The following is a 25,476-nucleotide window of genomic DNA, read 5'->3' as shown; positions in this document are numbered from 1 at the left end:
CTCCGTCAGAGTGGCTGGTGGGTTTGAACCACCAACCCTAAACCAAAACAAACTCACTGCCACGGAGTAGATACCATGGCAGCCCTACAGGACGAGTAGCTCTGGCCCTGTGAGTGGGTTCCTACGGGAGTAGAAAGGCCTGTCTTTTTCCAGTGGAGCTGCTGGTGATTTTGGTTAATAGCCCAACGCCACACTGGACAACCAGGACTCCCACAGCGCCCTCTTTGTATGCATTGCTGCTCTCTGAATTTTAGTGTCCACACTCAGCTGGGCTTCTGTCACCGCGAGCCAGGTTTAGAACGTTGCGACCACCTAAGAAGTTCTCCAGGGGCCAGTGCCCTCAGACCCTCTGCCTGGTGCCCATACCACTCCCCTTCCCTCCCACCCACTCCCCATCCCACCGCCCGGCAGCCACTGACCTGTGTTTGGTGGCTGTGATTTGCCATGTCTCGAAATTCTGTAGACATGGAATCAAATAATTGGCTCGGTCTTTTCTGTCCGGCGACAGAAAGTGCCGTTTTTACCGAGCAGGGCATTGTGAAGACCCGTCTGTCTTGTATCGGTCATTCTTTTGTGTTGGCCAAGAGTGGCCCATCGTGTGGACAGACCACCTCACGGTTTGTTGAGACCACCGATGCCCAAACTGATTTGGCCCACCACCTTTCGAACCGCCCCACCCTCCATCCCCTTCTGGTAATGACAAACTAGTGCTCCAGCCTGCCACCCAAGATACAGTATAGGTGTGTGCTTGACTGCCCCACCCCCGGGGGCATTCCACGGGCCTCCTCCCCACCTCTCGGATCACCCACTTCGGGAAACACTTTCTTAAACGTCCCGTAGCCGGTGGCCGTTTGGGGTGACCACGAATCGAGGTGCAATAGTGAGGCCCTGGTGTGGACGTCACATACTTTCATTTCTCTTGGATCTCCACCCCCTCCCCATGAGGGGGCTTCAGAAAGTTCATGGAAAAGTCCCACAAGCTTTTCACCCCATTTTTGCACATATTTTTAGGAGCCTCCCTCCTAGGGTGGGGAGTACACTTAGACTGTTCAGAAAACATTTGAGCCAAATGATTGGCTTCTCACTCCCACCAGCAGCGTGTGAGCATTCCGGTTGCTCCGCCCTGATGATGTCTGTTCTTGATTTCTGTTGTGCCCCCACCCCACCACGCTGTTCCGTTGTGTAGAGGAACCCTGGTGGTGTAGTGGTTACCCGTTGGCCTGCTAACCACAAGGACAGCTGTTCGAAACCACCAGCCGCTCTGAGGGAGAAAGATGAGGCTGTCTGCTCTTGCAGAGAGTTCCAGCCTCAGGAGCGCACAGGGGCAGTTCTCCCCTGTCCTGTAAGGTTGCTGTGAGTCGCCTCAAAGGCCGTGGGTCCGGTTTTGGTCCCGATACGTGTGAGTTGTGCTCTTGAGCTGTGTTTCCCTGGTGACCAGCAAGCTTGGCCCTCTGTGGACGGACTCGCTGATTATTTGTACTGATTGTCTTCTTTGGTGAAATGTCTAATCTGATCATGCATTGGTTGGTTTTGTTGCTTTTTAATCAGGCTGTTCATTGACATATTGACGAATGTAGGCACTCCTTTCTGTCCTGACTGTAAGTCCTTCACTCGATATATGATTTGTAGCTAGCTCTTTTCTCTGGGTGGGTGTGGGTGCAGAAGGTGGATGGGAGACCACTGCTTTAAGTACAAGGGGCTCTCTGTGGGATAGCATTTCCTGGGCCAAGGGCCCCCTGGCTGAGCTGCTGGAGCGGAGAAGTTTGCCTGGGCACCACGAGGCAGGAGGGTTGTCCTGAGGGCAGTCACTGCTTCCAGAGACAACCCTCACTCCCTTGGTGGGCTCAGTGAGCCCCTCTCTGGCTTCGAGGTGTTACTTGGCCTAATCTACTGGTCCAGAGCCCAAATGGCAGCTCCTTGGGGAACAAGACACCTGGAGGGGAAGCAGGGAGCAGCCTGCCCAGTGATTCACAGGCCTGGAATTCCCAGGTGGGGCTGGCTGATCAGATCACAGTGCTGGCTCTGACAGGCTCTCGGCGCCCTGGTGGCACAGTGGTTACTCCCTGGGCTGCCCACCCCAAGGTCAGCGGTTTGAAGCCACCAGCCGCTCTTTCTCCTCCTGTCAAGCATCCCAGTCTAGGAGAGCCACAGGGCAGTTCCACCCTGTCCTGTAGGGGCCCTCTGAGTGCGGTGGGGTGTCTTTGGTAGCAGTGAGGGGCTTTCTGATGAACGTTTGGCTGCCACTTGCAAGGCCGGTAGCTGCGAGAGAGAAAGGAGGCTGCCTGCCCCCAGAACGATGTGCTGCTTGAGGTGCCCTCCTGGAAGTCGGCAGGTTGGGTGTGTGTCGGAGCTTGTCCAGCCTTCCTACCCTGGGGTGCGCAGGTCCCCCTCCCATGTGATCAGCTCAATGCATAACTAGTCTGCATCTTGGGGACTGCAAAGAAAGTAGAGATGAACCCAGACAGTTGCCCCCCAATGTCCACAGCAGCAGCATCTCCAGGACGTAGCCACAAGGTGGGAGCAGCCCAGGTGTCCCCTCAGACAACTGGGTCCACCTACAAGGTGTGCGTGCCCACAGCTAGCTGCCACGGCTGCTGAGCCACACGCAGCTGCTGTGCCGTGGACGGGCCTCGAGGGCCTCGTGCGGGGTGAAACCAGCCTGACAGCGGGCAGATGCTGTGTGATCCCACCTGTGGGGGTGCGTGTCTGCTGCCTTCTTATTTGAAGAGATGGGAAACTTTGGAGAGGGGTGGTGGTGGTGTCAGCACAATGAGTGTAAGTCATCGTTTTAATTTTTATAACCTTTAATAACGACTTAAGTGGCAAGCATGTATGTACATACATGTGCACGTACATACACATATGTGTATGTGTTTCACCATAAGATACATAGAAAGAGGGATTTGGTCCAGACATGGGATGAGGAGGCAGGCTGGGAGACACAGGCCTGTCCTCTGGCCCTTTCTGTCATCTGCCCCTGGGAACCCATTCCCTTGGGGATGGGAGGCTGCCCTCTGCTCAGGAGGCTCATTTGTTAAACGCCCATACCCCTGTAAGGTGGGCACATGCTCCCCACCCCCGCTTAGTTGTAAGGCTGTAAAGTCGCGATGGTGAGGCTGTGGGCAGGGTCATGGGCCCAGTGGGGACTTGGGGCAGGTGGCCCTTCCAGAGAAGGATGTGCCCGTCTCCTGGGTTGAAGTGGGCAGTGTGTGTGGGGAGTCCAGGGTCAGCAGGAGGTCTGTGTGGTGAGGGGGACAGTTTACAGGGATGGCTCACGCTGGCCTTTGCTCCGCCCTGCCCACCTCCCATGAGGCCATTGGGACCGAGGCTCCGTGGCGCATCTGTACGAGAGGGTCAGAATCTGCACCCGCCTGTGCTTGGTGCCGAGTACCCCAGGCCGGGACAGGGCTCCTGGGGGAATGTGGCAGGCCTGCAGTCTACCTTCTGGCCCAGAAATGGGCCATGGGGAGTGTGCCCATCACCCTAGGGCCCAGGATACCTGGACGCGGGTCCCCCAGCAGCTCCTCTCTCTTGCTGCCTGGGCTCTGCGCCTCAGATTCTCTCTGGGAAGTGGATGCTGTTAGTCCCTGCCTCACTGGGTATGGGTGCTGCCAAGGCCGCCGTCAGCCCCAGGGTGCTCTGGGCACGTGAACCCAGCCCCCTGTGACCCTGTGACGAGTTCTCTCCTGCTCTCTGCCCGCAGGTGAGTGACCAGGATGGCAGAGCAGACGTGACCGGCACAACCGTCCACACAGCGAGTTGGCAGCGCCATGCAGAAGCCCAGCGGCCTGAAGCCCCCCGGCCGCGGGGGGAAGCACTCCAGCCCCGTGGGCCGGGCATCCACGGGGTCAGCCTCGGGCGCCGCCGTGGCCACTGGCTCCAAGGAAGGTATGTAGCATGAGGGCGCTGGGAACACAGGCTAAGACCGGTTCGCTGGAAGTTCTTCTTTGTGTCTGACTGCTTTTAAAATGAACTGATGAACAGGTGCTGACTCTTGGTTGGTGGGCATCACCCCCTTTCCGTTCTCCCATTTGGGGAGATGGGCACCGCCATGGGCTGCACAGAGAGGTTCAGTCCCTCCCCCATGGCTACTCAGCTAGGATTCGAACTCCAGCCCCTGCCGTGTACCCAACTTCCACCTAGCCCCCTTCTAGGGTTCTTGGGGAGTCAGCTCCTTGTCTGCTAGACAAATCCATGTTCTCTACCCTTTCCCTGTCTGGCCTGCTGTCTTCCTGCAGTGGGCGGAGGGTGCCCACGGGGCAGGGACTATAGGCACCAGCCCCGAGGGCAGGTGGGGAGCAGACCCTGATACTGCCTGGCTTTTTCTGCCATTGGGAGCAAGAGACACACACTGCACAGCACCTTCTGGCAAGGTGGACGCCAGAGGGAAAATTGCCCGTGATTGCCCCTCCCCAAAGGCAACTATTGACCCTGTTTTGATACATTTCCTTCCGTGTGTGGCTTATGTCTTGGGGAACCCGGTGGTGGTGTGGCTATAGTGGGCCGCTCACGGCAAGGTCAGCAGTTTGAAACTACCAAGCTGCTCCTCGGGAGAAAGACGGGGCTTTCTACTCCTGCCAATAAATAGTTACAGTCTCGAAAGCTCACAAGGGCAAGTCCACCCTGTCCTGCAGGGTCGCTGTGAGTCGGCATCAACTTGATGGCGGTGAGGTTTTTAAAACATCATTGCCGGTGACTGTAGAGCGCTGTGCCCTAGTGGTGTGATTTGTTACAAGGCTGCTAGCGAATGGTAAGATCAGAGAGATGAGGCTTTCTCCTCCCGTGAAGAGTGACAGGCTCAGAAACCCACGGGGGCAGTGCCACCTGCCCTAGAGGGTCGCCGTGCATCAGAATCCACCCCATGGCAGAGGGTGTAATAGCGTTGAACCAGCCCAGGGCACCCCCTGGTGCAGACTGGACCTGTGCTGTCAGGGCTGGGACCTCTCGGAAGCAGATCGTCGAGGTGCCTCCTGTGGGTTTGAACTGCTAACCTTTCAGCCGGTGGCCGAGCACTTCACTGTTTGCGCCATCCAGGGAAACTTGTGAGCTTTAGGGTTGGACCGAAAGCGGAAGGACTAGAGAGAGGAGATGAGGCTAGGAAAGGGGTGCGGGGGTGGGGGGCTTGGGACTGAGGTTTCCTTTCTGCTTCATAGCAGTGAGGAAAGCTTGGGGGCGGGGGTCTTGAGCCTGGGGGGTTCGGGGAGAGGGGCCTGGACAGTTTGCTGGCTGGCTCTGTGCAGTTGGAAGAAGGGGACTGTGGTATTTGCCGCTGTGACGAGCCACGCCGCTGTGAACATCTCTGAGTCCAGTCATTGTGTTCTGGCGACAACCGCCCCCCATACCCCAAATACACACACCTGCCCCCCAGCCCCTGGGTGAGACGCTCTTCTCGAATCTGGTTGGCACAAAAGGCCAAAGAGGCGCAAATGGCCGGATCACAGTCTGGGCAACCTTGGCGTTGAGCATGGCCAGAGGATGTTTGAGTCCACGGCCTGGGCCGTTGGCAGAACCTGGTGTCTGGCAGAGCCAATGAGTCCCAGTGAAAAGGTGGTGGGGGGTGGGGAGTGGTCCCCTCCCCAAACACTGCCAGGCCTAGGCCCAGCCAGGCCACCCAAGTGCACAGGTGCCCCTGGTGGGGGTGGGCAGGCACGTGGGCAGGTAAGGGAGCCTGGGAAGGAGTGAGGAGGGGCCGTGCCTCGAGGCTCCAGCCACCCCTCTTCTCTAGGGATCTTGGAGCAGACACAAAAGCAACTCCTGTAGGATTGTGCCTTCCCGCCCCACAGGGTCTCACAGCCCCGCCAACTGTTCCCCCTGCCCCCTCCCCAACTCAGGAGCAGAGGCGGCAGCGGGGATAGGGGGAGCAGCTCAGCCCTGCTCAGCCTTCTGCCACCATCACCCATGCCAGCCAGTCACACACGGGGACCAGCCCTGCAGGGTGGGGGCACCTGGACCTGGCCAGACACCCAGGCCCACCTGTGGTGGCTCCCACAAAAATGGGATCTGCCCTGGAAAGACTGTTTGGAAGGGTGCATGTACATGGGGACAGGTGGGCAGATAGCCATCTGATCTTAGTAGGTTGCTCACAACTGCCCCTGAACATGCCCTGAACATATGGCCCTACCAGGTGCTGGAGACCCAGCTTCCAGGAGAGCAAAGACAGACTGATGGGGAGCAGGGGCGGAAATGGGGAGGGGGTATCCTGCTCAAACCTGGTGCAGAGCTTCAGAGGCAGGGCCCACCTCCTACCTAGACCCTGCAGAGGGCCCACCTAGGGCTGGCTGGGCCCTGGCTTGGACATTTGGGCAGTCACGGGGCCGGTGACTGCCTGTCATCTTCAACACTCACCCCACCCTGGGGGATTGTCTTCACCCTCACACTCCTGGGATGTCAGAGGTTAGAGGTCGCCCCCCTTGAAGGCACTGGTCTGAGAGACTCATCCTGGGAGGACCAGGATGGGCGGGGCACTGAGCCTCCCCAGGTCACTTTCTCAGTGAGCCGGGGAGCCGGGAGCCTGTGAGGGCTGCCCTCTCGCCCTGCCAAGTCTCTTTTCCAGCTTCTCTATAACCACATCCTAAATTTTCTCCTGGCGCCAGGCCAGGGCGGGGAGGGGGCAGGGCGCCTCCCCAAGCCCCTGACGTCGTCGTTCTCCTCCTCCGGCATCGATGCATTGATCCGGGTGGGGCGGCCAGAGCTGCAGCGGGGCTTCTCCATGGGCAGCTGGCTCTGCGCTCTCCCTGGTAAGCCGCCAGGCCGGGTCTGCAGGTTGGGCCTGCCTCCCTCCGTAGGGCCTAGGGCCGGGGCCTGGAGACCTTGGGGCCTTCCCTTGGGGTCAGGAAGCCCCTGAATAGCCCTGGACAGATGGAGGCATGCAGCTACCAGTCTGGGCGGAGCTTCAGGTGGGACCTGCCTAGGTGGTTGGGGTGGGCAGGGAAGGGCCCCTCCATCCTCCCTGGGGGGCCAGGCTGGTGGTGGATGGTGTCAGAGGCAGTGGCCAGTGGGGGTGGGAAAGGCCTTGTGGGGTGCTGGCGTGTGCCCACTTCTTCCTGCGTCTCTGGGCACCTCCTGGGGCAAGGGAGGGCCTTAGTCCTGGGTCCACCCCTGGAGCTGGGGGCATTCATGTATGTCGTTTTAGACAGGCATCAGGACTGGTGGCCCCAGAGCTGCAGGAGGTGACAGAGAAGGTGATCTGAGAGCCACCCTGGGCTCTGGTCCGGGTGGGGTACAGAGAGGCTCCTGTCACCGGGGAGGGAGACTGTGAATGGTGGATTGGAGGCAGAGACCTGAGAGAACCAGTCCCTGAGCACATGAGGGGGTGCTGTGTGGACAGGGTGGATGTGGGGGGTGCTTTCGCTGGTCTTGACGGGCAGGCAAGATTTTCTTGGAGGGCAAACAACCCCCCCCAAAAAAAAACAAAATAGCCCACCAACGGTGAGTGGATTCCAACTCACCACACCCTGAAGGACAGAGAATGCTCCACAGAGCTCCCACGGCCGGAAGTATCTCCCGTATCAGACAGCCTCTCCGCCTTTCCCCCTCAGAGCCGCTCAAACCACGACCTTGCAGTTCCCTGTGCTTAATCCTCTGTGCCACCAAGCCCTCCCATCCCTCCTTTCTCCATAGAGGGTAACGAGCGGAAAATGCCCTCCCTTGAGGCCAGGTGACCACATGTGGCCTGGGCCAGGCTGGCTTGTGCCTGCCGACATCCTGAATAGCACCCTGTCACCCTTCAGGTGTTGAGGCTCGATGAGCGCATCCTGCGGTCATCTTATTTTTAGCCCCTTCTGCTGCTTGTGAGCGGGTTCAAGGTTCTGGAGAGCCCAGCCGGGAGGGAACCCTCACCGCCATCGAACCCGCTGATTTCCAAACCTGACTGGGCGCGAAGTTAAGGCACTTTGTGGTTGCGTTCACATCTGGTCCTGTCCTGCTTCGGTGAACAGCTGGGTTAGTCAAAGTGGCCGGACTAGCTAACCTCCAGGTCAGCAGTTTGAAGCCAGCAGCCGCTCTCCGGGAAAAAGACAAGGCTTTCTCCCCCTGCAAAGCCTGGCATCTCTGGAGTTGTGCCGTGGCCTGTAGGGCCAGGATGAGTCGGATTAGACTTGGTGGCAGGGAGCTGAGTTCCGCTTAGATTAGTGCAGTTTGGTTTAGTTTCGATTAGTCGGAGCAAACACACAACCAGAGCTGCTTCTTGGTGCGAGGAGAGGAGGGGAGTCACTGCTTCAGGGAAACTGAGCTCCCATTTGGGGGTGAAGCACACATTGTGGGAACGAGGCAACGGCTTTCATTAACATCATGGAGGCTGCTTGTTACCAAACAAAGAGCCCAGCTGAAACGGCGATTGCTTTTTTGTAGCTATTGCTGTCACCGGTTTAAAAGGTGGTTCCAATGGAGACCTTTGTTTCTGTCAAGCTTAACCTCTGCAAAGGGACCCTGCAAAGTGGCGCAGTCAGGTGAGCGTCGTTGGTGAGGGTTCGAGCCCACCCGCTCCTCGGCGGGAGAAAGACGAGGCTGTTTGCTCCTGTTAAGCCCTGCAGCATCAACGCCACGGCAGTGGATTGGAGCTGTGACAAATGCGTTTTAAAGTGGTTCTTCTTCCACCCATTAACCACACTCCGTGACACACTTGGGGGAATAAATCATCGTCCCCCGGGATTCGACTCGCAGTGACCCTGCAGGACCAGGTGGAACTGCCCCTGTGGGATTCCAAGACTATATGGGAGCAGGCAGTGTCGGCTTGTTTCTGAGGAGTAGCTGGTGGGTTTGAACTGCTGACCTCGTGGTTGCAGCTCAAAGAGTAGCCCACCTGGGACCCCTGAGTTCACGTGTGGCACTGAGAAGGTCCCGACAACCCCTCTTAAGGGATTCTCATTTTCTGTCCTGTCCCTTTCCTGCCCCCCACCCCCTCCCCTTCAGCACCCCACCCCTGGCACCTGCTGCCTGGACTCCAGACGAGGTCCAATTTCCCCTGTCATGCGGGAAGGCCTCTTGTCAAAGATGGCTCTGTCCTGCGAGTGGCCGGAGTGCTGGTTAGTCCCTGGCTCCCCTGTTACTGAGGACACGGCGTAGGGATAGTTCTTGGGGGCTGACAAGACAGTGAGTCGGTTTTTTCTTTTGAAATTACTTCCAGGGGAAACAGCCCGAAGAACACATGCTCTCTCTGGTATCTCTTTCCTAAGAACATTGCATTCTGTTGCCAGGTCACAAAACCCCCACACGGGCTGCAGCGAGCATGGCTCATGCAGTTAAGCATCTGACTATTAACCGAATGGTTCCTGTGCTCCAGCCTCCCTCCCTTGGCCCCGCCCCCTTGCCCCTCCCCAGCCGCTCTTCAGGAGAAAGGAGGCTTGGTGGTCTGCCTGGACCAAGAGCACAGCCAGCCAGCACACAATCCCCCGGGGGTGCAGTTCTGCGATGCGAGGTGTCAGAATCAGCTCCCTGGTTCTCGACCACCACCACTATGGGAGCATCAGAGTCCATCACGGCCTGGACTTTCACTCTGTTCTGGTTCATGCCTTTCTGTTGACCTCAGTAAAAGTAGCCACTCCCTGCCTTTGCCTTGGAGCCGGCGCATAGTGCCCCAGAGGACAGAGGAGAACTGCCCCTGTGGGTTTCCAGAACTGTAACTCTTTACGGGAGCCGACCGCCTCGCGGTCAACGCCTGCTTCAGCACCAGGCTCCCTGCCATCAAGTCAGTTCTGACTCACAGCATCCGGGTGCCACGTCAGGGGAGAACTGCCCCCGTGGGCTTCGGAGACTGTGAGTCGTTGCAGGACCAGAAAGCCCCGTCTTTCTGCTGTGGAGCAGCTGCTGATCTTAAACTGCTGACCTCTGCCTTCCCAGCCCAGCGCTTAACCCACTGTGCTACCAGGTATCTTCATCTCAGTCTGAAAGGCACTGGTTAACCTCAGCGGTTAGTGAGTGGAAATGCATGGGAGGTGGCAGTGGGACCAGTCCTTTGACGGGGAGGTGAGACTGGAGGCTGGAGACCCTTCTGCAGCAGTCAGGTCCCGGGAGCCAGATTCCCGTGGGGCCAGTGGGAGCCCAAGGGAGGGCGTGGGAGCTGGTTTATTTCTTGGTGAGCGAGTGGCTGGATTTGGATTCGAGAGCAATGGGAAGGGGGAGAAGCGCAGTGAAGGTCCATGAGGGTGGTGCTAGTGAGGGGGGGCTCCCTCATTTTTCCAAGGCTGCTGCAGCAAAAGAACCCCACGTGGGGGCTTTCAAGAACAGATGTTTGGTTTCTCACCGTCGTGGCACCATGATCCCACCGGGGGCGCCCCCTGGTGTCGCTGTGTAGAATTGTGCTCTGTAGGGCGCCCAGTGGCTGGCCTGTCTGGAAGCAGAGCCACTCCATGGCAGTATTACTTACCAAACGTGTGAGTCCACGAAGCAGTGCCACGCAGGAGAGCCCACAGGCTAGGGGGGGGGCTGGCAACCTCATGGAGCAGTTTAATTCGAATTCCGCATCGCACGATTGCCTCCAGTTGGACTCATCAGCCGCCTTGGGGTTGGCTTTGGAGGCCACGTGGGCCGAGCACCTTACGGGATGTGCTGGCTCTGGGCCCAAGCAGTCAGGGGAGGCTTCTCTGAGGAGGTGGCTTCGGAGCTAGATCGGAAGTTGGGGTGAGCTGCCTGGCTCTCTGAGGGAAGAGACGTTAAGAGGCACGGGAGGGTGTCACTGAAGGATTCTGGGAAACACCCCAGCCCCGTGTGGACACCCTCCCCCACAGAAGTGGCAAGCTGAAGGCCCCCTCCCTATGGTCTCCAGCACCTCCTTAGTGGGGTGCAGTGGACGGAGTGGGGTACAAGTGGCTTACAAAGGCCTGTCCCCACTTCCTCAGCAGGGCAGAACCTGAGCTCTGCAAGAGGGTAGGCCCTGACTGGGCCCCACTCCTCTCCCACCTGCTGTTGGACCAGCTGCCGCCCCAGGTCATCCCCTCTAACCCTGTTCATTGACATGCCGCGTGGAATCTGAAGCCCTGGCGTGATCTCCCTGTGTCTGCGTCTGGGCTGGCGTCAGCCTTTGGGGAGGGGGACCAGTTGCTCCCCTGAGTTCACTGTGGTCACCGGGCCTTCTGGCAGCTGGTCATCACCCTGTGCTGTCCCGAGGGGTGTTGGGTGGGCAGGGCTTGGAGCCACGGCTTCTCTGAAGGAAGCACCCAGCCCCACCCTGGAGCACTCCCTCAGACCTTGTGTGGGTGGGGTGCAGGCCCGTAACTTCTCCAGCTCCCACATGCACGGGACAGAAGGTGTCAGCTGACGGGACCCCAGCTCCTCCTGCGGGGACCCGAGGCCTGGCTTTGGGAAGGGGCTTGGGAGGGCTCAGGGAGGGGTGGGATGTGGGGGACTGTGGCAGGTTTACCTGGGCTTTGTCCCTCTCCAACATGGAAAGCTTCCCGGTGTGAAGGGGACTGGATGTGGACATTGCCGCTGGAGGGGCGGGGGGTCAGCAAAGGGAAATAGCCACTCGAGGATCCACAGCATGGTGACCTGGGTTTCGGCAGCTGTTGAAACAACTGGTCCCTGGCTGTGTGTCCCCCTGAGGGGCTGGGGCAGGGGGGATTACCTGTGGATCTGTCTGGGCTGGGACAGCTGCAGAGGACAACAGCTGAGAGGGCAGCTTTCTGCCCAGAATAGCCAGCTGGGCGCCCCTCGACTTGGGATTCTGTCTCTGGCTGAAAAAAAGAGGTCGGTTGAGGCAGGCGCCTACCTGGGGCAGCAATTGGAGTCTGTTTGCTCTCAGTGGCTGTCAGGCAGGGGGGGGGGGCGGAGGGCGCTGAGAGCTGCCCAGCCCACACCAGGCATGTTACAGGGAGCAGCAGCTGAGAAGGAAGCCCCTGGGCTCCATTCCTGCCTGGTGTTAGCCTCCAGTTTCCTACTCTCTAAGATAAGAACCACGTCTGGTAAAGTAGAAGGGCAGCAAAAAAGACGAAGCCCCCTTCCCCCACTGCAAGGAGATGGACTGGCACCGTGGCTGCCACGGTGGGCTCGGGCACAGGAGGAATTGTGAGGATGGCACAGGACCGGCCAGTTATTCCTTCTGTTGTGCACAGGGTCTCGCTGTGGGTCAGGACCCACTCAGAGGTTCCTTAGCAACAAGGACAAGATGAGGATAGAAGCCGTGGTGGGCCCATGGTTGAATCCTGCCCTTCCGCATGGGAGAGCCCGGTTCTGCTGAAGAGGGTTCTAGATGGAGCTAGACCTGGAAAAACGAGGAAGAAAGGCCCAGTGGGTCTCCTGAAAATCAGCCAATAGAAACTCTGTGGGTTGCAACGTGGTCTGACCCGCAGGCCACCGTGGGGTGGGCCAGGGCCGGGCAGCCTCTCGTCCCATTGCAGGAGAGGGCTTCCAAAGGTTCGTGCAAAATGGAATGGCAAGCTCATGGAATTTTTTCCCCCCACCAACTTTTGGAAGCTTTTTGTCCAAGTTCTCGGGCATTGGGGTGGGGCTGACTCTGGACCCTTCATCAACAAGAAGATGAAGAGAATGTGTTTGAAGTCCCCCAGGCACCCCTCGGATGTCCACTCCCTGTCATCGAGTTGATTCCGACTCAAAGCAACCCTGTGGGACAGGGGGGAACTGCCCCCGTGAGTTTCCAAGATCTTTGCTTATGGGAATGGAGAGCCTTGTCTTTCTCCCGAGGAGTGGCTGGTGGTTTCGAACCACCGACCTTGCAGTGAGCAGCCCAATGCATAACCGCTATGCTAGCGGGGCTGCTCGGGATGGCAGGTGCTGCTTGAGTAATGGCAAGGTGGACCCTTGTGGTGGTGACCAAACAGACCCACAGACCCAGTCTGAGCTGGAGCCCACGCCCACTGAGCTGCTTTGGTGCTTCCTAAGGAAGGGCCCCCCTAGTGGTGAGAAGAGGCATTGCACCCTGAGAATGCCTGTGTGGGCTGGGGGCTCCGCCCTCCCGGTGGGGATGAGTTTCCAGTAGAGCGCATTCAGGAAGCCTCCTGGTATGCAGAGTGGAACTGGGCTCCCCAGAGCTTTTAAGGCTGCGCCCTGGCGGACTGTCAGACCTATCCCCCAAATCTCCGTGGGGCGTCCTTGCGAGGTGCGATCAAGTCTGTTCCGATTGGCAGCTGCTTGATGTCCAGCAGAGCGGCCCTGCACCATCCTCTCAGTTGTCCCGATGGGGGGCAGGCCCTTCCTGTTTTGCTCCGCCCCTCCACGTTACCAAGCACGATGTCCTTCTCCAGGGACGGGTCTCTCCTGACGACACGTCCAAAGGCCGTGCGATGAATTCTCACCGTCCTTGTCCCGGGAGGCCCATTCTGGCTGCACTTTTTCCGAGACAGGTTTGGTGGTCCCGTTGGCACGATGCTTTCCCATGTTCTCCAGCACCACGGTTCATCTTCTGTCTCCCGATTCAGTGTTGAGTTCCCCCTGCGTGGGAGGCGACTGGAAATCCCATGGCTTGGGTCGAGCACACCTCTTTCTCCAAAGTTACCTCCTGGCTTCTCACCTCTGAATGAGGGCTTGTGCAGCCTGTGTACCTAGTGCGATGTGTTGTTTGATCTCTTCTACTTCCTTGAGCATTGGTGGTGGGTTCCAGGGGGGCCTCTGGGTGTGTTCAGATGCCACCCCTGAGCTCAAATCTAGCGCTTTGCCATGTGTAGCACCCATGTGCCTCGGTGTCCCCATCTGTGAACAGGCACCGAGCCCGCTGGTCTGAGTGAGGCTCAGCTCCGGGGCCCACCCAGAGTCCGGTCCCCACCTCGACCCTAACTGCCTCTTTCCTTGCTCCCCAGGCTCCCCCCTGCACAAGCAGGCATCCGGACCCTCCTCGGCCTCCCCCGCCCCTGAGAAGCTGGGCCCAAAGGCGGCCGAAGTGGGCGATGACTTCCTGGGGGACTTCGTGGTGGGCGAGCGGGTGTGGGTAAACGGCGTGAAGCCGGGCGTGGTGCAGTACCTGGGCGAGACGCAGTTTGCACCGGGCCAGTGGGCGGGCGTGGTGCTGGACGACCCCGTGGGCAAGAACGACGGCTCGGTGGGCGGCGTGCGCTACTTCGAGTGCCAGGCGCTGCAGGGCATCTTCACGCGGCCGTCCAAGCTGACCCGGCAGCCCACGGCCGAGGGCTCGGGCAGCGACGCACACTCAGTGGAGTCGCTGACGGCCCAGAACCTGTCCCTGCACTCGGGCACGGCCACGCCCCCGCTGACGAGCCGCGTCATCCCTCTGCGGGACAGCGTCCTCAACAGCTCCGTCAAGACGGGCAACGAGTCCGGCTCCAACCTCTCAGACAGCGGCTCCGTGAAGCGGGGCGACAAGGACCTTCGCCTGGGAGACCGAGTGCTGGTGAGTGCAGCGGGCACGGGCCCCGCCTCCCTTTCCCACCTCCACACGCATGCCACATGCCACGGGGACAAGCTGGCCCTGGGGACTCGGAGGTGAGGCACTCAGCCAGTGCCCAGGCCAGAGACACCCAGGCCTCATCAGGAACCACACAGAGGGAGCGCTTCTCCCTTCCTGTCAAATGGGAATCTCAGCAAACCCCTCTGTAGGAGGTGAGAGCTTTCCTGGGCGTTGCAGACAGTTACTGCCCTGGCTGCTCACTGACATGAGGGGGCCTTGAGTCCACCCAGAGGGACCCCTGAGGAAAGGCCTGGGGAGGGACTTCTGAAAAGCCAGCCGTTGAAGGAACCCCAAGTTGCACACGGTTCCACTCTGACCCGCGCGGGTCGCTGGGAATTGAATCACCCCCATGTTGGTCGAGTCCCGACGGAAATGTGTTGGTACAGGCAACACACCGAGACCGTGGCTCACACTCGCTACTCGCATAAAGAGGTGTCGTTTGGGAATCCCGCACAGGCACTTCTGCCCATCCTGCAGGCTCACTGTGAGTCGGCATCGACTCGGAAGCAGGGAGCTGAGCTTGTTTGTTTCAGAGCCTTTACCATCTCCAACTGCCGGGCCTGGGGTGGCTTGGGTGTTGTTACTGGGGCGCTAGGAACTGTGTCACCAGTCTATCCCAGTACTAGCCAGGCCAGCCATCGTGGGCAGGTTTCGGTGGAGCTCGCCCAGTTCCGAGGAAGGAGGGTGGGCAGAGAAGACCCAGATGAGACAGCGCTGACTGAAGGAAGAAGGTTGGAGAGACTTCCATTCAGAAAGCTGGGCCCTAACCCCCGCGGTCGTTGGGCTGACTGGGCTCCTGTGCCCTCCGCACTGGAGAGAGGCACAGCCTTGTGGGGCACGGGGTTGGGGGCAGGGTTGATGGCCGGTCCTCTTGAGAAGTACAGCCGTTGACTATGAACTCATTGCCACCAGTGAGACTTGCACTCACATGGGGGAAATACCAAAAGATGCCAGGACAGGTGTTTGCAGGGATTTGTGCTGGGGGGGTAAGGGGGTAGGTAGGGGGGGGTTGTGACGGGGGAGGGGGACTGGAGAAACTTCTGAAGCTTTTTAAAACTTGAAATGGTTAAGCTTGTTAACTGTGCATGCCTCACTTTGATTTAAAAATTCAAACCCACGTGTTAAAGGTATGTATCCGATACGCAACAATGTATCCAATTGTGTTAGTCTGGGTAAGGGCTTTAGAGAAACATCCACAGAAACTCATTTATAAGAGAGTTTTATAGAAAGGTTAAGTGCACATCAAGAAAACTTCCCAACCCAGTGCTGCCCAAGCCCACAAGTCTAACATTAACCCTTATGTCTGACACCAGTCCACAAAGTCCTCTTCCATTTCACAAAACACATGCAATGATGCCGACTGCAGGAGGAAAGCCGAGTCAGTGAATGTGTAAGCATCTCAGCGCTGGCAGGGGTCTCCCTCCACACGGCTGCGCCAGCACCCAGGGCTGCATTGGTGTAAGTCCATGCAGCTTGTCCTTGGGGATGTCTTGCAGGAAGTGAGCCTTGCCAGCTGACGCAGGAACTGGCTAAGGCAGCTGCACCCTGATCCGACCATCACAAAGCAAGACAGCCGAGAACTGGAAAGGCAAGGCTCACTGAGCCATTTATCCCTCCACCCTTCAATGAACCCCACATGTGTTTATCGGCCAGGTTGGCACAATCAACTAACTACTACCTCACCTATACTGAACAATAACCCAATCCTGAACCATAGAGTATTTAAACCTTCCAAAAACACTTTCTGCAGATGACACGCTGAGGCTCAGGGCGGTTGAGTAGTAATTCTGCCTAGGCTCCCACAGCGTGGCAGAGGCAGCGTTTGAACACAGGTCTGACTGTGTCCAGAGCCTGGGCTCTTTGGTGGGAGGGTCCTGGGGAACAGTGGGTGGACCTGTGTCCTCTCGGCCTCCTCTTTTTTGGTTCTGCCCCAGCCCCCTCCTTCCCCCAAGCCAGAGTTTCTTCTCTCCATGTGCCGACAGGTTGGTGGGACGAAGACAGGCGTGGTGCGCTATGTGGGGGAGACGGACTTCGCCAAGGGCGAGTGGTGTGGCGTGGAGCTGGACGAGCCCCTTGGGAAGAATGACGGGGCCGTGGCGGGCACCAGGTGTGTGGGGCTTCTGGAAGGGGAGGTCAGGCGGTCTCAGAGCCTGGGGTGGGAATGGGGCTTGTGAGGAAGCTGATGTTGAAGGGGGTGGGGTGTGCCAGTCACCCTGATGTAGGTGCTTCCTCTCATGTCCCCCAACAGCCCCCCCAAGAGAAGTGGGTAGGACACCCACCCCCCATTTGACAAATGATGGAACAGAGGCCAGAGAGGTCATTGCTCAAGTTCACACAGCAAGCCACGGCAAACTCTAGGAGACTCCAGCTTGTCCCCGGGTTCCCTTTCCCATGCCATGCTGTGGGGATGGGTCAGTAGTCCCTGCTCTCCACGCCCCCAGCCCCATAGCACGTGACCTCATCAGATAGCACTTAACCCCAGGACTCTGTGTGAATCACAGCTGGCTCCAGGAGGGTTCCCCGCCTTCTCAGAGGAGGGGCGTTGGTGGGCTCCCTGCACTTCAGGGTGACCTCGGGGTGAGAGGTGAGGGGTGGGATTGAAGTGAGGTGGCCTGAGTGCCCCATGGTGGCGGTCACTGCCACCTCGGTGGAGCGGTCAGGGCTTGAACGGGACTTGAGCCAGGCTCTAAAGAGAGTCCGTTTGCTTCTGCAACAACATAGAAGAGGGTCCGCAGGTGGGGGGGGGGGGCTGGGCGGAGACCTACAGGTGGGAGGTGTCAGCTGTTAGCCCTCACTTCGTCAAGGGGCCTCGTAGGACCATGAGTGAAGCTCAGGACTGTTCCCTGGGATGTCAGCAGTTCCAGCCCAGCAGCCACTCTGGGGGAGAGCAATGGGCTGTAAATAAGGAATCTCAGTCTTGGAAACCCGACTGTACAGCTCTGCCCCCAACATTGCTGGGAACTGGACCCAGCGGCAGTGGCTTGGTCTTGGTCAGAGCACTGTGTCTCCTGGAACCCATGACCCCAGAGGTTGTCCAAGAAGAGGCTCTGAAGTCCTTTTCGCCTCCCATGTTCATGGTGGTGTTTCAGTTTCAGAAGCGAAGGCACGGTGGGCACCTCCCCCGCCCCCCTCCCAGACAGGAAGTGGGTGAAATGCCTTGGGCCGGGGGTGGCCCGAGGACAACTCTGAGAGTGAGTGGCTGGTCTGGCTGGGCGAGTTTCCGACACACGTGTGGGACCCAAGCCTCTGTCCCGTCATTAGTTGTGTGATTGACCTCTCTGTGACTCGCTGTCCTCGCCTGGGATCTTCAGGTAGCCGAGGAGGCCCATGGGGCTGCCAGTGGGCATTCACAGACAGGGACTGGCACGGGGCTGGGGGCTCGGTGATTGCCCTTGCTCCCCAGTGACCGGTTCACGTTCTAGGAACACTGTCTTCCTGTCTCTGGGATTTTCAGCCTGGGGAGTGGGTGACGGGGCCCCATGGAGGTGCCTCTCTGCCCTCTGGGCTCTGAATGGGGCGGGGAGCATGGAGGCTCCGGGCTGTGGGGCCATGACCGCAGGGTGGCTCTTGCCCCCTTCCGCAGGTACTTCCAGTGTCCGCCCAAGTTCGGCCTCTTCGCACCGATCCACAAGGTCATCCGCATCGGCTTCCCATCCACCAGCCCGGCCAAAGCCAAGAAGACCAAGCGCATGACCATGGGGGTCTCCGCGCTCACCCACAGCCCCAGCAGCTCCTCCATCAGCTCCGTCAGCTCCGTGGCCTCCTCCGTGGGCGGCCGGCCCAGCCGAAGTGGCCTGGTGAGGGTGGTGCTGGGGAGGAGGGGAGCACTGCCTTCGTATGCGTGTGGGGGTCAGCCCGGTCCCCCCACGCCACCCCATGTGTCTCTGACTTAGCTTGGGTACAGGCGTCGTTCAGTTTAGGGTTTTTGAACAAAGGTACAAGTTCCCTTTTTAATAGAGGATATCAACCCATTTATATTTATTGTTATTTTGATATTAAGATTTGTCATAGCCCGAGTTCTCCCCTAGTAGTTAAGGGGGGTCAGAAGGTAATTCACAGATAGGCCAAGAGAGTTGGGCAGTCTGGTGCAGCCACCTCAGTGGACGTGGGCAGGGGGTTCTTCACTCTGAACATAGTCTTGGGAGGGAGGCTCCTTATGGCCAGAGAGAGAGAGAGAGAGAGAGAGAGAGAGAGAGAGAGTGTCAGTCAGTACCAGGGGCTTCTGAACCTCCTGAGAATTCCCTGAACCTCAGCTGTGACGCTTCTCCCTGAGTAAGTAGCCAGGCCTCATTGTAGGGCAGGGCAGAGCTGGGCCCTGGGAGTCCGGACACTTGGTAGGACGCTTGGGTCGGCTGGGTAGAGCCAGCTGAGCCCACAGGGCTCCGGACAGGCGCCAGCTGAGTCCCACCCGCCCACGCGCCTTCCCGCAGCTCACCGAGACCTCTTCACGCTACGCCCGCAAGATCTCGGGCACCACGGCCCTGCAGGAGGCCCTGAAGGAGAAGCAGCAGCACATCGAGCAGCTGCTGGCCGAGCGGGACCTGGAGCGCGCCGAGGTGGCCAAGGCCACGAGCCACATCTGCGAGGTGGAGAAGGAGATCGCCCTGCTGAAAGCACAGCACGAGCAGGTGGGCGCCGCGGCCACCGCCTACCAGCCCCCGTCTGACCCGCACGCGCCCACACACGCACACGCGCGCCCCAGGCTCCAAGGCAGCGGTTCTGAAACCATGGGTCGGGACCCCTTTGGGGGCCCAACGACCCTTTCACGGGGGCCGCCCGATTCATCACAGCGGCAAAAGGACAGTGATGAAGTAGCCACGAAAGTCATTTTCTGGTTGGGGGTCACCACTGCATGGGGAACTGTATGAAAGGGTCGCAGCAGGAGGAAGGTTGAGACCTGCTGCTCTAAGGGGTAAATGACCCACGGTCTCCCCGGGGGGGGGGGGGCGCTGTTTGTGTGCTCAGCCACGGGGTGCCTTGGAAGAAAGACCTGGGGATTACTTCTGAGCAAGCAGCCCTTGGCAGCTCCCATGGAGCCCAGTCCTACGCTGACACCTGTGGGTCCAGGCATCTGTGTCAAGTCAGTGGCAGCTGGTTTTGTGACTGACTTGTACCGCCCATCCTCTCCCTCTCCCGAGGTTGCCCTCAGAATCCAGGGAATGTCCTTCCTGTCTTCTTTAGTAAATGTTTTCTCTCTCTGGATACTTACACATACTTTGAAGACCGGGATGTTAGTTTTTGTGTCCTTTTTTTTTTTTTTTTAAACTTTACTTTGTATCATGTGGAAGGTACCCTGGTAGCATAGGATACCTGTAGGGCTGCTAACCTCAAGGTCAGCAGTTTGAAACCACCAGCCGCTCCGTGGGAGAAAGAGGAGGCTGTCTGCTCCCATAGAGTTACCATCTCAGAAACCCACGGGGGCAGCTCGACCCTGCCCTCTCGGGGTGCTGTGAGTCAGCGGCCTTGATGGTGGTGAGTTTTCTGGGAGTTTGACATGAAGGAGCTCAGGGGGTTTGTCTAGCGGGTCACAAGTTGGGCTGCCAAGACCAAGTCAGCAGCCGGAACCCCCCAGCCAGCTCTGTGGGAGGAAGACAAGGTTGTCTGCTGGCGTGAAGATTCGCAGCCGCAGAAGCCCACAGGGGCAGCCACAGCCTGTCCTCGAGGGCCGCCGGGAGTCGGCACAGACTCCACGGCCGTCAGTTTTTCCAGGCTCTTCACTGTCTTGCTGGCCGCGTCCCCGTCCATCTCAGTTGTACCCTCCCCGAGGCAGCCCCGCCCTGCTGCCATCTCCAGCCCTTCCCCCCAGTCATAGGTGTCCTGCCCCGCGCTGCCATCGAGTCTGTTCTGACTCACAGTGACCCCAGAGGACAGGGGAGAGCTGCCCTCGAGGCTCCCTCTGCAGGAGGAGACGGCCCTGTCCTCCTCCCATGGAGCGGCTGCTGGTTCCCAACGGTTGGCCTTTTGGAGGGCAGCCCGGCGTGTCACCACCACGCCACCGGCGCTCTCCCCGCAGTCCCCGGGTGTTGCCAGTGACTAGCACCAGGCTGCTAACCCAGAAGTTGGCAGTTCGGATCCAGTCGGCAGCACCCTGAAGAAAGGCCCAGTGATCGTCTTCCCAAAGAATCATCCTGAACACTTCACAGAGCGAGCTTCTGCTCTGACGCCCTGGGGCCGCCAGGGTCCAAGCGGACACCATGCGCCGGGTCCCATGAGGGCCCGTGTTTGAGACCCTGTTCTTGAGCAGCTTCACAGGCTGGATTGAGAGTCCACGGCCTCGTCGCCCTAAGCCTGTTGGATCTACCTTGGCCACAGGCCTGTCCTTGCCCCACGGGTGCTGGCGTCCCTGCCTGAGTGCTTCCTCCCAGGCCCTGGCCCTCCTTGGGCCCTCCTTGAGGCCCTGGCCCTCCTTGGGCCGAGCTCACCTGTGTGCTTTGGCGGGTCCTCACAAGACCACAGGTGCATTCGGGGGAAGGGACAGGGACAGGGGCTGTCAGGGGCAGGGGCCACTGTGGGGGGGTGGACATGCCGCTGGGCCCCGGGAGGAGGCTGACCCCGTCCTGGCCCTGGCGTGGGGCCAGTATGTTGCAGAGGCTGAAGGGAAGCTGCAGCGGGCCCGGCTGCTGGTGGACAGTGTGCGCAAGGAGCAGGTGGACCTGTCCAACCAGCTGGAGGAGGAGAGGAGGTACGTGCCAAGCCCCGGCAGGGCCCACCGACGCAGGCTCAGGCACTGCACGGCCGACCCAGGCCCACGTCCCACCTGCACCGCTCACCGACTCTGCCCCCTGGGGAGTGGCCAGCCTTCTGTGGACCTCGATCTCTGCACTGTACTGCGGGGTGATGCACCCCATCTCTCCAGGCTGCCAGGGGGCAGGGAACAGGCAGATGAAGCCCCTACATGGTGCTGCATGCAGGAGAAACCCCACAGAGACATGTCCCCTGGGGCTCACTGTTCTGCCCTGTTCTGCTTGTACAACAAACAGGTGGGGGTAGGGGAGGCAGCCCCTTGCTCTGCCAGCACCCTCTGGGTCCTTACCCCCCTGCAAGGTCTGTGCGTTCACTTCTTCTGAACCCGATGGCCCGCACCCCCAGCTTGTGTTCAGTGTCCGGGTCGGAGAGCTGAGCCTCCGAGCAGCAGGCAGGTCAGGCGTCAGCCCAGAAGGCAGGGCCATTTCTCTCATGTCATGGGCGGCAAGACGGGACTGCCCGAGGCCACCAGCCAGGTCCTGGTTGCCTCTGCCCTGCCACAGTGGGAGGGGGCTGACTGGTGGTCTCCTCCGTTTGTGTGTCTCGGGCTTTTCCAGGGATGCAGAGAGGAATCTCTGCCCACCCGGAGGAATCCCAGCCCACTGTTTTGGCCCTGAGGAGGGTTGGGAGGGAGGCAGTGGGCTCCAGACCCCCACCAAAAGATGTAGGCATGTCCTTCAGCGCCACCCACCCTCAATCAGACACCAGGTGCCCCGCTGGTCCTGGGTGGCCTGTGGGGACCCCCAGCAGGGCGTTCAGCATGCTCTCCCATCTCCTAGGGCATACTCTGGTCCCTGTATTACCTCCCGGCCCCCCACCTGACCTGAGTCTGTTTGCTGGGCTTGTGGCCGAGGCACATGCTCCCAGCATGTTGTCTGCCTCAGGGAGACAGGGGTGTATTTATATCCTCCCAAGACGGTCGGTCGTGGGGCCCACACATCTGGTTCCCATGGCAACGTGCCCAGTGCCAACCAACAAACAAAAGCAGACTTTGAAGGCGTCTTGGGGGGGGTCGTGTTGGGAAGGGCCTGGGTGCCTGTATGTGCCTGCACTGCCCTCGCGTGCTGTGTGACCTCAGGCAGACCGCTTGCCCTCTCTGGGCTACTGTGTTCTCATCCGAAGGCTGGGTGTTGGCAGGAAACCCCAGCAGCTGTGGGGTGAGTGGTGTGCTCCCCACAAAGCCAGCACCCCCCAGCCCAGTGTGGGCAAGTATGTCTCCCCCACCCCCTCCCAGAGTCCTGTCCTAAAGCAGGGTACTGGGGCCCCCACATCAGGAGCCACCAGCAGTCAGGGTGGGACCTCTGACTTTGAGGCATGGGATGAGGAGGGATTGATGGAGAAGGAAACTCATTCTCCCCCCTTCTGCCCTGCCCCCCCCCCCAATTAGACCGTTGGCAGGATCTTCCCAGCTGTAGTGGAAGCAGAGTCATCCATAACCCCTTGGGCTTCCACTCAGAATGGCCTTCCCTCCGCACATCCTCCAGGAGGACCGCCATGACATACAGCACCCACATGCTGGTCCTCGTCCCTAGAGGGCCAGGCCAGAGTTAGGCGGTCTGGGAGTTTCCAGGAGGCTCCGTCCCCACCTGTCGTAGGCCTCTGGGCAGGCCCCTATTCCGGCAGGCTGTCTTTTGTGCCTGGAGTCTTGGCCCCAGGTGGCCTTGCCACTCTGCCACTGGCCGACCTTGGTGGCTTGGGGAGGTCCACTGCTCTGGGCACAGCCCTCTCAACAGCCTGCTCTCTCCCTCCCCCTGCAGGAAGGTGGAGGACCTGCAGTTCCGAGTGGAAGAGGAGTCGATTACCAAGGGAGACCTGGAGGTAACCGTCCGAGCCCCTCCCCCAGACTCCCACAGCCCCGCAGACCCAGCCATTTGTCAGTCTGGGCAGCTGTGCCGCACCCCTGCAAGGGAAAGGATGAGCAGGAATGGGCAGCGCCAGGATTCACACCTGGGAGGGCAAGTGGAAGGGGGGCAGGTCACAAACGAGAGAGGCAGGTGTCAGAACTGGGATTGGCTTAGCTGCTGGGCCCCAGAAGGCCCACGGCTCCCTGTTGGTGGCGGGGTGGGGTGGATGGAGGGTAGCAAGGAGATAGAACTGGGCATGAGGTCCAAGGGGCTGGGTTCCCCTGCTATAACTTGAAAGATAGCCCTAAAGGTGTCCCCTGGGCTTTCCGTTGCTGCTGGGCTCTTGGGAGCATTTCTGTTTGAAAATCGTTTGCTGAATCTCAGAAACGCAAAGAAATTGCGACCCAAGGCAAAGGGGCTTGCCAAGTCTTACAGCAGCAGGACTGGGCTCCGGACCCGAGCTTAGCTCCCAGGGTGGCCAGTGGTTGTGTCTACCTCCTCAGGTCTAACCTGAGCACACTGGTCGGCATGAAGCTGGCCCTTTCTCTCTCCAGGGTACCCCACCCTTAAAGACCCTGCCCCCAATGTCTACCTCCTCAGGTCTAACCTGAGCACACTGGTCGGCATGAAGCTGGCCCTTTCTCTCTCCAGGGTACCCCACCCTTAAAGACCCTGCCCCCAACCCTCTCCTTACCACATCTGCAGAGCCCTTGGGCACAGGGGGCAGTCTTCCTCGTCCCCCTCTCTGGTTAACCTGAGATGACCTCAGGAGAAGACCCCGGTAACTGTGATGGGTGGTCCTTGGGCAGCTCGGCCCCCTTCAGGGTCTCCGTTTCCGCATCTGTGGAATACGAGTGGGTCTCACATGGGAGCGGTCCTCAGCGTCTGAGGGTGGGGTGGAGGGCTCCCCCCAGGCTCTGAATCAGCAGGTCTGGATGGGGCCTACAGATGCGTGTCTCTAATACGTTCCCAGGACTCGGGGACTCTCTGCACGAGGTCACGCTCCGGCCGTGGTTTCTGATGGCCCAGAAGCCATCCTAGCAGCTGAGGTGCCGTCCAGTCCCGGGGTGGCTCTGGCTAGGACGGGGCCCTGTGTGGTCTGCCAGCTGCTTCTGGGAGTGGGGCACTGGATTTTCTTCCTCGGATGTCAGGGCACAAGGTGGTGTGGAGCCGCGGTGACACCGTCTCATGGGATGTATCAGACAAGTGCCCGTGTCCTTTGGTCACACCGGCTAGCTGCCCTCCTGCAAGACCTGGGCAGCACTCCCTCCACAATGGCAGTCAGCAGGGGCTCCTCCGAACCCCCAACCACCACCCTCACTGCCACCCAGTTAATGCAGACTGCTGGCAAGTGCTCCCCAGGATTTCCGAGGCAGCAAAGCATTCTGGGAGCAGACAGCCTCCTCTTTCTCCCAAGGAATGGTTATGTCCAAGGATTTAGGTCCAGACTAGGCAACGTTTCCCAAAGAGGGTGATGGCACCCCCTGCTGGGGGTGGCCGGAACAATCTAGGGAGCTGCAAAAGCAGACACACTTTATCCAGGAGCCCTGGTGGTGTCGTGGTTATGTGTTGGGCCGTGAATCTGAAGGTCGGCAGTTCCAAACCACCTGCATCTCCTTGGGAAAAAGACTGGGCTTTCCACTTCCATAGTTGTTAATCCCGGAAACCCACAGCCGCACACTGAGTCAGCGTGGACGTGACGGCAGGGATGTCTGTACACCTTATCCTGGGTTTTAGGCCAGAGTACAAACATTTTTACTAGCCAGGAGTGCTGAGTAATATTTTTGTTGTTGTTTTTCCTGAAAAGGGGCCGGTCTGCCAAAGAAGTTTGGGAACCTGTAGACCGGAGTGGGAATGGAGAATCTTTTTTATCCGCCCAGGGCCAGTTAGATATTTATATATACAAAAGACTCAAACATTAACCTGCTCCCTTTGGTCAAACGTTTCATGAGCTCACCCCTCACCAGATGGCTGGGAGCCCAGTGGCACAGTGGGTTACACGTTGAGCTGCTAACCTCCACGTCAGCGGTTTGAACCTACCAGCCGCTCTGTGGGAGACGGACCAGCCCTGTGCTCCTGTAAAGTTGCCGTCTCGGAAACCCACAGGGAAGCTGTGCCCTGTGCTACAGGGCCTCTCTGCTGGCATCAGCTCGATGGCAGTGGGTTCACCTGTTTATTAACCATGCGTCCCTCCACCCTCACCCCTTCCCTCCCCTGACTTGAATACAACCCCTTGAGGGTGGGGAACCCCGTCTCTCTTCTCCACATCAATAGCCCCAGTGCCCAGACCAGGGCAGGAGTGTCGGAGGATGCTTTTCCTGTTGGGTTTCCGAGTCCCTTACTGGGAATATGTTTTGAGGTTCTTTTTTTTCCATGGGCTGTGGATGCCATCTGGCACCAGAAGAGCTGTGCTGTCCTCTGCCACCACCTGGTGGCCTGCGGGGACAGCAGCACCTGCCCTGGCTTTGTCCAGTCACCAGGAGAGTTACTCATTAAGCAGTGACTCCGTGTTGGTAGTTCGCCCACACAGGAGTG

General features: G+C 59.3%; 1 protein-coding gene across 1 annotated transcript in view; it reads left to right on the top strand.

Moving 5' to 3' along the window:
* Positions 1-25,476, top strand: part of CLIP2 (CAP-Gly domain containing linker protein 2) — a 57,557-nt gene that overhangs the window by 13,008 nt on the left and 19,073 nt on the right. Inside the window, exons 2-8 of the mRNA XM_075564849.1 lie at positions 3,704-3,888; positions 13,749-14,296; positions 16,336-16,460; positions 17,937-18,150; positions 18,784-18,981; positions 20,932-21,035; positions 22,855-22,915. Of these exons, the coding sequence (XP_075420964.1) occupies positions 3,771-3,888; positions 13,749-14,296; positions 16,336-16,460; positions 17,937-18,150; positions 18,784-18,981; positions 20,932-21,035; positions 22,855-22,915 (1,368 nt within the window). The 5' untranslated portion in view covers positions 3,704-3,770. The remainder of the gene's footprint in view (positions 1-3,703; positions 3,889-13,748; positions 14,297-16,335; positions 16,461-17,936; positions 18,151-18,783; positions 18,982-20,931; positions 21,036-22,854; positions 22,916-25,476) is intronic.

Source organism: Tenrec ecaudatus, chromosome 12, assembly GCF_050624435.1.
Source record: "Tenrec ecaudatus isolate mTenEca1 chromosome 12, mTenEca1.hap1, whole genome shotgun sequence".
Classification (NCBI taxonomy): Eukaryota; Metazoa; Chordata; class Mammalia; order Afrosoricida; family Tenrecidae; genus Tenrec; species Tenrec ecaudatus.
The sequence above is the reverse complement of the archived record's forward strand: the minus strand, read 5'-3'. Positions and strand labels throughout refer to the sequence as shown.